This window comes from Mytilus galloprovincialis, chromosome 12 (genome assembly GCF_965363235.1).
Source record: "Mytilus galloprovincialis chromosome 12, xbMytGall1.hap1.1, whole genome shotgun sequence".
In the NCBI taxonomy this organism is placed as follows: domain Eukaryota; kingdom Metazoa; phylum Mollusca; class Bivalvia; order Mytilida; family Mytilidae; genus Mytilus; species Mytilus galloprovincialis.
In genome coordinates this window covers 34,429,293-34,442,708 of record NC_134849.1, presented here as the reverse complement: position 1 = coordinate 34,442,708, position 13,416 = coordinate 34,429,293, and the positions used below count along the sequence as shown (strand labels likewise).

Here is a 13,416-nt window from a genome sequence, read left to right as displayed (position 1 = left end):
AAACGATATATACTGAACATCAGATTCCTGACTTAAATTATAATCCTGGTACCTTGATAACTATTAGTACAGGTACAACCAAGTGCAACGGGTTGAAACGTTTTAATGATACCAAGCCTTCACCCTTAATTGAAACAATAGTGTAACATCACAATATAGAAAGACACACAATGATATATCAAATGCCAAAATCAAAATCTCAAACACATCAAACGAATGGATAACAACTGTCATATTCCTGACTTGGTACAGGCATTTTTCAATGTAGATTGATAAGCAGAAGTATCACTGGGACCAAATTCTTTTGTCCTATCAGAATTTATTGGCATGCATGCATTTATCATATTTTCTGTCTGCATCTGGGTATTTTCGTATTTTGTAAGTAATATTATAATTGTAATACTAACGGGAGCGATTGTGCTTGATTTCATATGATAAAGACATAAGCTTCCATCCAGTTTAATTGAGGTCTGGAGCTGGCATGGCAGTAACTGCTAGTAGTCATTTAATAAATGTATCATTGTTATTTTGCTTATTTATTTTTTTTGTTACTATTTCATCGGAATCGGACTTCTTTGAACGGAGTTTAATTGTGCGTATTGCTGTGCGTGTGCTTGTTCTTCTTTTGCTAGAGGTGTAGGGGGCGGGGTTGAGATATAACAAAACGAGTTATGATATAATGTTTTTCTTCGCAAATCAATAAGCTAAAAGGTCTGGATGGGGTCGATTAATTTTTCATTCTTCGATAATTTTACATATTTTCTTTTTTCTTTTTTCTTTATGGCTCATTATTATTCATTTTGTATTTTAGCACCCTATTATTCCCTCATCTTTTTTGAGTGCATACTTTTAGCTATTCTTTAATAAATTTTGTGTGTACCTTTTTCGGTCCTTTTTGTACATTATTCTCTATTCTGTAAACCCAATCCAGACCCTCATACATTTCTCGTTGACTATTGTAAGCTATCCTTTCGGTTGAAAGAATACGAAGATTATAACAAGAAAAATCGAGGACAAGTAAATTGGGAAATATTGTTTATTTTTCTAAATTTACACTGTTTTTTTTTTCACGTTAAATTATTGACTCTGTTCTGTTTGTCAAAGGAATTATTTATGTTACATCGTTGTTTGGTTGGGGTTTTTGTGTGTGTGTTTTTTTGGTCATAACTTTTGTTCAGTGACCATGTTCTCACAAGTTGGTTTTTTTTTCATCTATTTTTGTTTAATTTAGATACGTTTTGGTGCGTTGTTTTGATAATGTGTCGGCTTTAAGTGATATCTATCGTCCAATAAACGATTGCCTTGATAACAACAATGTTTGCCCTTAGATTTGTGTTGCTGAGTGACTAATAAAGTCCCTTGTATGGACAGTGTATTATTTACAAATCATTTTGTACATACACCTTCCTAATTTATTTCTGCATTTAAAATGCATAAAATAGCAAATAGGAGTGCAATCACATTGGAAAAATTGTGGCTTGAATTTAAAGGAAAAACAGTAACTTGGTCATGTTAGAAAATGTAAAAATGAGAACATCAGAAGCTGTTACATTGAATTAAAGTCCTCCGCATCATATATTTGTAACAATATTTAGAGTTAGCTCAGGAAGTTTTGTATAATTTTGATATAATTTGTCCTCAACGTAGTACACTAAACTGTAAAAGTATTTTTCTTTTATTCGCAGTGTTCTAAAGAAATGTACTTGACTTCAAATCAATTGCGTTAGTTATCGGCATTCGTCACATTTCAGCCAATTCCGTATACAAGGAGAGATCGGAGTCATCCAAAGTTTTCCTATTGGCGTTATGGGAAAACGGTACTACTTTACATTTTCCCAGCTTTAGGTTGGTAGAGGTACTCACATTAGGAGCGCTGTGATTGTATGTAAGGGTATACTGTATTTTTTACTATCTTTGAATAACTGCAGTGTGTATATTCACAATATAAATTTTGAAACCTATTGGAATTTTTTCTAAAGAATTATTCGATAAAACTTCCAAAATTTCATAAATTTGGTGTAAAATGACGGTGGGCATGGATAAAATAAACAAGCTCCGTTGGAATTTGGTCATGATACTATTGGGTGTCAATTTTTTATAACAGAATAATAAAGTACTATCCCCACACATAACTGTTTTATCCAGGTCTTTATAATAAAAAAAGTGGTAAATTTAGAAAATGTTAGTATTGTCGCCGTTATAGAACGAGAAACGGAAGTATCGACATAAATCCTAGTCAGATGACGGGAAGGATATTATGAATCTTTTTCTTTTCAAAACGATTTCCCAGATATTCCAAACATAACAATTAAACATGACCATGACAAACTACATCGTGTATGGTAGCTTCAGGATATAATTCATGCTGATCAATTTAGTATCGTATTTGGAGAAGCGAAACACATTTTTTGTTTGGCATAGTTACCATTAGAAGACAACTGTACATACTATATATACATTGCTTCACTAGGATATTTTTTTAATATTTGGTTTTTAATACGCATATCATCTAACATGACTCATGCGCTATTTATTATGTAGTTTATGGTACAAAATCGAATTTGAGTGATAAGCACTCGCCTTTCAAAGATTGAAAAATCATATAAAAATAGGCGAAATATGGCGTGCAGTTTTCCTTTTCATCTAAGCATTAAACTTCATTGAGGCATGGCTATTATAAACTGTCAAAATGTTGTATACATTATGTTGTTGTTCATATTGTTACATGTACCATTAATACATTTTGGGACAATTTCTTAGCACATATCGTTTTCTTGTACAATTTCAAGCACGCAGCGATGTTATGAAGATGCTGCTGTCATACATGTTAAACTATAATTATTAAACCATTACACCATACACAATAGCACCATATACTTTCTACCATTCCACCATAGGCCACAGATACACCCACTTGTAAATAAGTATACTACAACATACAGATGCAGCATTCAAGAAGTAAAGATCGTTTTGTGCATTATGTATTTTGTAAGTTTTATTACATTTGGTTGAGGCAACCTAATGTTGAAGAACGGAAACGGTAGATTAAACCATTTCAAGCCCAGAAAAGAGAGAAATCACAAAAATACTACTCCGAGGAAAATTCAATCAGAAAGTCCCTAATCACATGACATAATCAAATGACAAAACTCATCAAACGAATAGACAACAACTGTCATATTCCTGACTTGGTACAGGCATTTTCTAATATAGAAAATGTTGGATTGAACCTTGTTTTATAGCGCTAAACCTTTCACTTGTACGACAGTTTTATCAAATTTCGTTATATTTACAAATATAGAGAGAAGCGGAGGCACCCAAAGTTTGCTGGTGAGCGTTTATAAAAGTATTGACATAAATCCGAATCAGATGACGGGAAGGATATTATGAATCTTTTTCTCTCCAAAACAATTTCTCAGATATTCCAAACATAACAATTAAACATGACCATGACAAACTACATCAGGATATAATTCATACTGATCAATTTAGTATCGTATTTGGAGAAGTGAAACACATTTTTTGTTTGGCATAGTTAACATTAGAAGACAATTGTACAGACTATACATTGCTTCACTTAGATATTTTTTTAGTGTGATTTTTAATACGAATATCATCTAACATGACTCATATATATGCTATTCATTTTGTAGTTTGTGGTACAAAGTCGAATCTGAGTGGTAAGCACTGGCCTTTCCAAGATTTAAGAATCATGGAAAAATAGGCGAAATATGGCCGCAGTTTTCATTTTTATCCAAGCATTAACCTACAATGCGGCATGGCTATTATAAACGGTCAAAATATTGTATACATTATGTTGTTGCTCATATTGTTACATGTATCATTAATACATTTGGAACAATTTCTTAGCACATATTGTTTTCTTGTACAATTTCAAGCATTCCTTTCGGAAAGTCTTGTCAATGAGACAAAAGACAATAGGATTAGATGCATTGTTGATGAAATACGCACGTAGAAGGATCGCAGTTGCTGGTCGAATACTGTTTTCGTACAATCTAGGATTCGTAATTTTTACCAAAATTGTGAACACATATATTAAATAACCTGCGTACGAAACTGCAGTTGCCACTATAAGGCTTATAGTAAGTCGTCTCCCTTTCTCGTATTTGCTGGCTGTTTTTGAAGACTTATCTTTCGACTTTCCAGTCACCTCTGTTTGTACATTTCTAAGTTCCACCTCACTATTATTAATTGTTGAGATCGCTTGCGTATTAAATGATTTAACGTCGGACGTGGACTCATTTATGTGGTAGTGATTTCGTTTGTCTTTTCGTTTTTTCTCTTTCTTCATTTGAGTACATATTACGTACAATATTTTTCCATATATAACCACACATATAATGACACAAATAGTACTCAGAAGAATCACGACGCCGGAGTATGAAACAGCAGTGCGTAAATTTTGATACTCCGATAAAATAGTGCAGTCTCTTCCCGTCAAACCAAGAATGTCCGTTTCCTTTTCATTCAAACCATAAAATACAAACGCTGGAATTGATAATACAACAGCAACCCCAATTATTATACCTGATATAATATTTATCCAAGTCTCGGGTTTCCTCGTGTTCCGATGCAACTGTTTAGTGTTAATTCTGAATCTTTCAATGGCAATGGCGGTTAGAAGTCCACCGGAAGCCAAAGTGACGACATGATTCAGGAATCGGAAGAATTTACAAGCACCGACTGACGAAAAGGTATAGCTGTACCGGATGTCAAAAATCTCAAAAGGCATACAAAACAAACATGCTGTAAGATCAATAGAGGCGAGCCATAGGATGAAAAATCGAACCGCCAATTTCGCCATTATTGGCGAAAAGAGATAAACTAAGATCGTATGGATATTGCCTACACTTCCAATGATTGAGAGAATAATAAGAAAGACAGTGGCAGGGATATCTTTCTTCAGAAATTGCTCATAATCTATATCATCCAAAGTGATTTGAGTATCGTTCGTTGAGTTTGATTCCATGCTGAAAATTACAAATAAAAAATATTATTACAACAATTTAAAATAAATGAAATTTAACTCCGTTTAGACTTTAATTTATTTTCGTTGTTTACACTTCGATATTTTTGTCACGATACACATCACAATCATACCGTTCTTACTTTGTTAATGTTTGTGAGATAAGTATTTCCATAGATATGAAAATTGTATGTGAACACAATTTCAATTAAATATTTTTCTGATTTTCAAAAGATCTTTACGTGAACCTTCTCGAACTTAAAGCTTCAAATGGTTTCAAGGCATCTTCGCTAGCCAAGAGTTACGATCCAGTCATAAGAGATGATGTTACTAGATCGTAACCCTTAGCTATAGCGAAGATGGTTTCGAGGCTAAGTTGGTCTTTATGAAGTATTTCTTTTAATGTATGTATCTCTTTATCTGTAATATACTAGTTACGTTCGGGGTTCTTTTGTGAGAGCCTCAATGTAGATTAGTAAATGTTAATGAGTAACCCTCTTTTTAAAAAAAGGCATCAGTTTTGGCATGTTTAGATATGTAGTTTAGTAGTGCTTTGCGTGTATTTCAATATGCATGAGCTGTATCTATGCATCAGTTCTCAAGAGCTTATATATATGATTTTATCGTTATATATGTGAACCGAATTAAAATAAAACTTTCGTATTCGTATTCTCATTCGTTTTATTATAAATCTATTTATAATCAATTCGAAAAAAAAATTAAAAAGTCTTCACATTAAATATAGCCAATGACCAGAAAAATGGGTGTTGCTTTCTTATGCTTCGCTCGGTTTCCACTGAAATTTAGCAGGAAAAAATGACCGGAAATGTGTTGACCCTTTCCTCTTATGCTTTCAGAAGTTTTATATCATTGGCGTGAATTCGAATCTTGGTTAATCTAAATCGACTGTGATCATTATTTACAGTGCCATTATTCCATTCTAGTACAATGGATATCATTATCATTTTTTTAATTTACGTGTCGACACCGCTCCTAAGGGTTTATCGGTCACCAAGGATACCTAGCTGGTACCAAGAAGTCAGATTCTCCGAACAGGTCTTTTTCAAATGTTACATTCTGTTTCAATATTTCTAGTTTACGAACTAATAAATATTTGTTTTAACACAGGTTGTAACTGTCTTAGGTAATTTAAAAGTTGACTTTATATCGAGTTTTGCTGTTTTTTATGACCATTTATGTTGCATGGTTTCTTAATTGAAAACGTCATGTCTCGAGAATATCCGATGAATTTATTCTATAAACTCCGTCATGCGAAGAGAAATCGGTAGCATACTTTTGGGTTTGTTTTAACGTTTTTAAGTTAAAACGAAAATCTAGCAAATTGCTTTAAAGATATCACCAAACCCATTTTGTTTCAAAAATTAAACTGTTGCAAAACAAATCCTGTTTGCTTATATTTTTCCGACGTAGTCGGAATAGTTTCGGTTTGTGCCCTTTGAACTTAAGGACGCTTAAAAACTATGGCAACAGAATACGCATGCTCGAAAACCCTTTCTGTGATTGGACAAAATGCTATCATGGTGGGTGATTTGGTTGTGTTTGGAAAAACGTCTCGTTAATTATATCGTGATGGAAAGCAAGTGAAAAACTATAAATATTTGAACTATATCTTACAAAGATTTATATCTTTATTAAAATAGTTGTTTCTCCAATAGCTCTTTGCATCCGTGACAGCTGTTTATTCGGGACAATTATATAATTTTTAATGTAAACTTTGTTGTACGAACGTACATGACTTTTAGAACGCACCTACGCATGTGAGATTTCTGCTGAGTTTTGGTGAATGTAAACAGAAAGATACGAGGTATGAGAATACTGAACACAAACAGAGAAAACGTTATTTAAATGGTATCTTTGTGCTTCTGAAGGTTATCGAAATGATAGTTTTAAACATATACTCAAATTTAAATGCGTCGGGTATCGTTTTTAAAGATAGTTCTTGTTTTATATAAACTTTCATCCATTTACGTTTTTATTTATTCATTTCGTTTAATCAAAAGTTCCGTAATAAAATAATCGGAAGAACTGACCAACACGTCGTATATTTTCACTACTTACATTTTACAAGAAACAGGATATTTAAAAAAGTTTTCTCCAGTATCGTTTGTTTTATAATAAAAAAAAAGTAATGTCACATGATGATGGCGATCCTTAAAATGTTATGTCAAAAAGGTATTAAAATTATACAATTAACGGATTAAAACTGATTCATTTCGTTATTTTTTATATAACTTATTAAACATTAGAGAATTTAAAGTAGGCCATATTGTAATCGTTTATATGGTTGCTACACAATAATTTATTTTAGGAAAAAAGTTTCATCAAGCTTCAATATGTGATAGAAGATTTTTAAGTCACATCTCGACCACGTCAAACCAGATTGTAAACTTTGATTTGCTGCTTCTCTGACTAATAATGAAGCATATAAAGTTAATATCAATTAAATCTCGGGTAGTTTCAATAAATGTTAAAGTGACTCGGGTAGTTATAATAATGTTAGAGTGACTCGGGTAGTTTTATTAAATGTTAGAGTGATTCGGGTAGTTTCGTGACCTGGGTAGTTTCAATAAATGTAAGAGTGAATCGCGTAGTTTTGTGACTGGGGTAGTTTCAATAAATGTTAGAGTGATTCGGGTAGTTTCGTGAATGGGGTAGTTTCAATAAATGTTAGAGTGACTCGGGTATTTTAATAAATGTTAGAGTGACTCGGGTAGTTTTAATAAATGTTAGAGTAACTCAGGTAGTTTCATAAATGTTAGAGTAACTCGGGTAGTTTTAATAAATGTAAGAGTAACTTAGGTAGTTTCATAAATGTTAGAGTAACTCGGGTAGTTTCAATAAATGTAAGAGTGACTCGGGTAGCGGGTAGTTTTAATAAATGTAAGAGTGATTCGGGTAGTTTCAATAAATGTTAGAAAGACTAGGGTAGTTCCAATAAATGTAAGAGTGACTCGGATAGTTTCAAAAAATGTAACAGTGATTCGGGTAGTTCTGATAAATGTTAGAGTGAAGCTTCTTTCAATAATGAAAGGCATATCACTTAGAATCAGTTGCAGTTGTTCATTTGTATGGAACGCCACAGCTGTTTTATATGGAACTCTGATGTTGAGTCTCCAGCTGTTGGCTACAGTCGAGTTTTACAGCTGCTATAGCTTCTGTCGAGTTTGTCAGCAACTCGCTTCTGTCGAGTTTGTCAGCTACTAACTTCTGTCGAGTTTGTCAGTAACTCGCTTATATCGAGTTTGTCAGCTACTAGCTTCTGTCGAGTTTGTCAGCTTCTCGCTTCTTTCAAGTTTGTCACCTACTAGCTTCTGTCGAGTTTGTCAGCTTCTCGCTTCTGTCAAGTTTGTCAGCTACTTGCTAAAGCCAAGTTCGTCTGTTACTCGGTACAACCGTCTAGATGTAAGTTACTTGTCCCACTGAAATTATGATATTTAACAAAATTTATCTTATTCACTTATAAACACTTAATTAAAAGAAGATTATTGTGTATTTAGTTTAAAAAAAAAAAAAAAAAAAAAAAAGAAGACTTAAAGTGGGTTTTAAATTTTTTTAGCTTTATAAATCGTAAAAATGTATAGTCGCAAAATATGAGTTTGGTGGGTTTCAACTACTTTCAGATCATTTTCACGGTTATCAGAAAAGTCAAAAAGAGGTTTTTTTTAATGAAAACGTACAACTAGTAGTGACACACTTTGGTCCAATAAAATAATGCACTTTAAAAGTTATAATAACATGCAAAATGAAATATTGGCTTCAATTCAAGTACATTTACAAACGTTATATGACTAACAGGGTAACGTGAGCTGTCACTCACAAGTTGAAAAAAATTGACAACGCCAATGTAAAAACGAAAAACGAACAAAAGACAAACATCTTACGTCGTTAGATATAAGAAGATGTGGTATAAGTGCCAATGAGACAACGCTCCTTCCAAGTCATTATTTGTAAAAGTAAAACATGTATTGTCTTGAATCTATATCTATGATGTCAAGTTCTTGAGTCGGTTTCACAAAAAAAAACTTTTACGATTAAAATTGTTCGCAAGTTATGAACAATTCAGTATACTTACGATCAATCTTAGGCAGCAACCATTTGATTTTCTGGGGGGGGGCTATGGTTTTTTTTGGAAAAAAAAGTTTGTTTCCAGTTTTTGGAGAAAAAAATAATTTGTTTTTGATTCTGAGAAAAAAAATTGTTTGTTTCACCCTCAGCTGCCACTATATGTAATGCTAAAATTGAAAGAAAAAAATTGTTTTCGACTTGTCGCGAAAAAAATAGATTGTTTTTCGCCGCAGGCGAAAAAAAAAGTTTGCACAGGAAAAAAAACCATAGCCCCCCCAGAAAATCAAATGGTTGCTGCCTTAGTCGCAAGTATTTTTGTGAAATCGACTGTCCTTTTCTTGTTAATCCTGATAAAAAGAACACGTGTTAGGCAATTCAAATAAGATACAAATTTAGGTTTATTAAGAATCCGACAAGCTAAGAATTTACGTTAACGGAAACTTGTAGTGAAAAAAACAAAAGTGGACTTTTTTAGTTTTCTTGTTTGAATTGTTTTACATTTGTCATTCTTTTATAGCTGACTATGCGGTATGGACTTTGCTCCATGTTGAATCCCGTACGGTGACCTATAGTTGTCAATTGCGGCATCAGTTTGGTCTCTTGTGGAGAGTTGTCTCACTGGCAAATATACCACATCTTCTTATATCTATTTACCTTATATTTCAATGTATGATTGATAATGTTGTAGTTAAATAAAATGCTGATGTATTTGGACTTAAACTTAAATGATCACAGGAATTCTCATATTTTTTTTTACTGACTGTTACCTTTTCCAACAGCATTTGTTATGGCAGGTTCGTTCAAATGCCCTGTTATAAATGTTTAACAATAAAGATGTTAACAATTTTATCAATGATATAACAACGTATTATACTTAGTCAGTTTATACAGGAAATAAAGATGTATTGACAAGATATAATACAGTAAAACCAGACCAAACCGAACCCTTTCGAGACTTGAGATTTTGTTCGGTTTTGGCAGGTATTCGGTTTCATCAGGTTCACGATGCATGAAAAGTGATATGATTGGTCTTAAGAACAAGTTTGGATTAGACAGGTTTCCGGTTTATTCATGGTTCGGTTTAATCAGGTTTCACTGTACATGTACTTTATGTACTATACATCAACTAAACAAACGAGTCACGGTAATGCGTTTTATATATATCAATATATGATATATAATGAAATTGGATGGACAGTTGTCCAATTGGTGACGTGTGATAGTTAAATAGTGTTTTATTACTATTATATCATAACTTGATTAAATGGGGTTTATAAAATAGAGAATAATGGACCAAGAGTAGAGAAAATTTGACCAAACATAAAAAGAACAATTAAAAAAGGCAAAAAAAGAGAAATAATTAGGATGCGAATATATATATATATATATATATATATATATATATATATATATATATATATAAAGATAATAATGGGCTGAAAAAAAGGCCAAAAAAAAGAGAAATAATTAGAATGCAAAAATATGAAGAAAAAAAAAAGAAGGAAATAATGGGCAACGAAATAAACAATACAGACAAATAAATTAATTAAAAAAAAAACACCAGAAAACGTCATAAATTAATTCAGACCCTAATATGCTTACATGTACTTATATACACTTACAGATATCAATTTAACTCGCAAGACTGAAGTTTATTTACAAACATTATGTACATGGCTAAAAGGTAAGGCGGGTTATACTTCAGAAGTGATTTTTGGTCATTACACAGACCATTAAACATTACCTAAAGCGTTATGGTATATAAGAAGAACCAGTTTATACGTATATTTATTGATTTGTTATGCATTCGTGACTATAATATACTTTCTAAGTTGTTTATGTTATTGTGTTACAAAAATGGGTTCCATTGAATGGTTTAAAGTATTTTGCATAATTATGAAAAATAAAATTCGATGACTTATTTGTAAAATAGATCAACCGGGGCTCGTTTAGTTTTCAACAAGTCTTGTATTTTTTTTATTACCGTAATCAAATCATTCAAAACATTAGTTCGTGTTTGTACTTCATCAACTGTTTTCGTCCGTTGTCCTTATCTGTTTTCATTTATCACAATTTGGTACTGGTTTTGTGTTGCCACCATGGCTTGGCGATGTATGTCTAAGTAACGCCTTCGATAGTCGATTCAGTTGGCCCCTGGATGTCTGGGCTCCCCTTTTTGTGGGAAAATTTGGTTGATTATATATCATCACGAGCGATGATACATGAAGCGGCTACCTAATATGCCGTCAATGTCCCTTATAAAAAGTTAGTCTTGTTATCCAACAATTTATCAGTTTTATAAAGAAAAGATTCATTTCAAAGTGTTGCATTGAAAAACAAAAAATGAATAGTATGCCAAAATGTTGAAAAGGGTGAGAAAGACAATTCCCATTAATAAATAGGAAATATAGATATTAAAGAAATGCGTCATGAAGAAGAAGTTCGATCATAATATCACTGTTCAAAACAAATATTACAGTAATTGTTTCCAAACGACATAAAGGGTACATGGTATTTGTTTCAAAGGGTACAGATATTGTGGCATTTGCTATGTCAAAATTTTCATGGAAACCAGAGCCGAAATTTAGAGGTTTTTTCAGCCCCTCCCCCCCCCCCCCTTTCCCCTTTTTGTGGGAAAAATTTGGTTGTTTATATTGGGAATCACTGACGTATGACTGGAGCAGGCCCCTCTTAGGCAGTCAGTGGATCCCCTCTGATGAAAATTACTGGATCCGCCACTGGGAACTTCTGATAGTTGGAACAAATATTCGTTGCACAAGATTGAAAAATCAAATCCTCTTTTCACTGCATAGTGAACAGTAGCAGATTTTCGGAGACATAAGGAAACAAATAGCATGTATACATGTGTTATCGCAAATGCTGATTTTTTTTTAGAATAACATACCTTCTGCGTGCGTGCCCAATGGAATAAATCCGACTGTAACTTAGCTGTAGAAAATCTGATACGTTTTTTTCCTCGTTTGAAATGTTTGATGCATTTCCTAAAAGATAACTATAACTTGTAGGGTTAAATAGTTATTTCCTATCTCCTTAGAACGTAAATAAATATAGATGTAAGTAAGTTGTTATGTTTTATTGTGTACAGGTAATAAGGGGTGTAATCCTAGTAATGTGATGTGTCATTATAAGTTTTTTATATTGACTTCTGGATGTCTTTTTGTGTTGTTGCGCCGCTAATGTGTTTACTCATTGTAAGTTTTTTTTTATTATTGACTTCTAGATGTCTTTTGTGTTGTTGCGCCGCTAATGTATTTTCTTTACCAATACGATTTTTATCAGATTTTTGTTGTAGGTAAGATGGAGTGTAATCGTAGTATATCATGTGCCATTATTAGTTTATTTTATGTTTTTTTTTATAGTTTTTTTTTAACCAACACGATATTTTATCAAAATGTTATTTGTTGGTATATTTTTAAGACATATGTTTTGTTCATTGTTAAAGGCCATACAGAGAGAATAAGTCAGTTTTATCATCTACATGTATATCATTTGGTCTCAGGTTAAGAGTTATCACATTTTGCAACTATACCACAACTTCTTATTTTCATATGGACAAGGCGAAATAGTCAAGTCAGAATTATAATGTTGCCGCTTCTATATGAACTATAATAAAACTTATATAATTTACATGTATGAGGGTATAAATTGGATTTACAGAATAGAGAGAAATGGAAAAAAGACTTAGAATGGAGAAAAACGGATTAAAGAGATACAAATTATGAAATACACGGGTGATAATTTATAAATTTATTGACTTTGTTCAATTGCTCAGTTTAATATGACGAGGAATCTGGCGTACCTGGAAAGAATCACGGACCTTCGACAATTGGGCTAGTCCTTATTTGAAGATCACCGAATAAAATTGAAATTTAGCAAAACAATATCAAGTATAATCAGATATAGGAAGATATGGTGTGAGTGCCAATGAAACAACTCTCCATCCAATCAACATGTTTTCCAAAATGTCAAACCAAGGTGCGGATCTAGCCATTTATATAAGGGGTGTTCCTATAATCCAGGAAAAAGGGGGTGTACGATTATGTGTCTACATTCAAATGCATTGATCGTCAAAATAAATAGGAGGTTCCAAAGCCAATATCGCACAGGCAGCTATAAAAGACCCTGAAATGACTAATGTAAAATAATTCAAATGAGAAAAACAGCGTAATTGATACATACAAAAAAATCATTTAAAGCATAAAGACAAACTATTAAGAATCCCTGCAACAAATATATGACGGGTCCGTACGTGGACTGTTGCAATTTCATACCCATCCCATATAACCCTAATTTTCCAAGTCCAAAGTTTCCGGCCTTCACCC

General features: G+C 32.7%; 2 protein-coding genes across 2 annotated transcripts in view; both read right to left on the bottom strand.

Moving 5' to 3' along the window:
• Positions 1-12,478, bottom strand: part of LOC143055628 (uncharacterized) — a 91,786-nt gene extending 79,308 nt beyond the window's left edge. Inside the window, exon 1 of the mRNA XM_076228794.1 lies at positions 11,979-12,478. The gene's annotated coding sequence lies outside the window, so the exon portion shown is untranslated. The remainder of the gene's footprint in view (positions 1-11,978) is intronic.
• On the bottom strand, positions 3,567-9,878 carry LOC143055627 (uncharacterized). Its single transcript, XM_076228793.1, has 2 exons — positions 9,841-9,878; positions 3,567-4,991 (listed from the first exon to the last, which is right to left on the bottom strand). The coding sequence occupies exon 2, from the start codon at positions 4,988-4,990 to the stop codon at positions 3,845-3,847; it is 1,146 nt and encodes a 381-aa protein (XP_076084908.1). The 5' UTR covers position 4,991; positions 9,841-9,878; the 3' UTR covers positions 3,567-3,844.
• Positions 12,479-13,416: the final 938 nt, after the last annotated feature.

Bases quoted from the DNA above. Each gene is read 5' to 3' on its own strand.
- LOC143055627 (XM_076228793.1), bottom strand. From the start codon at position 4,990: ATGGAATCAAACTCAACGAACGATACTCAAATCACTTTGGATGATATA.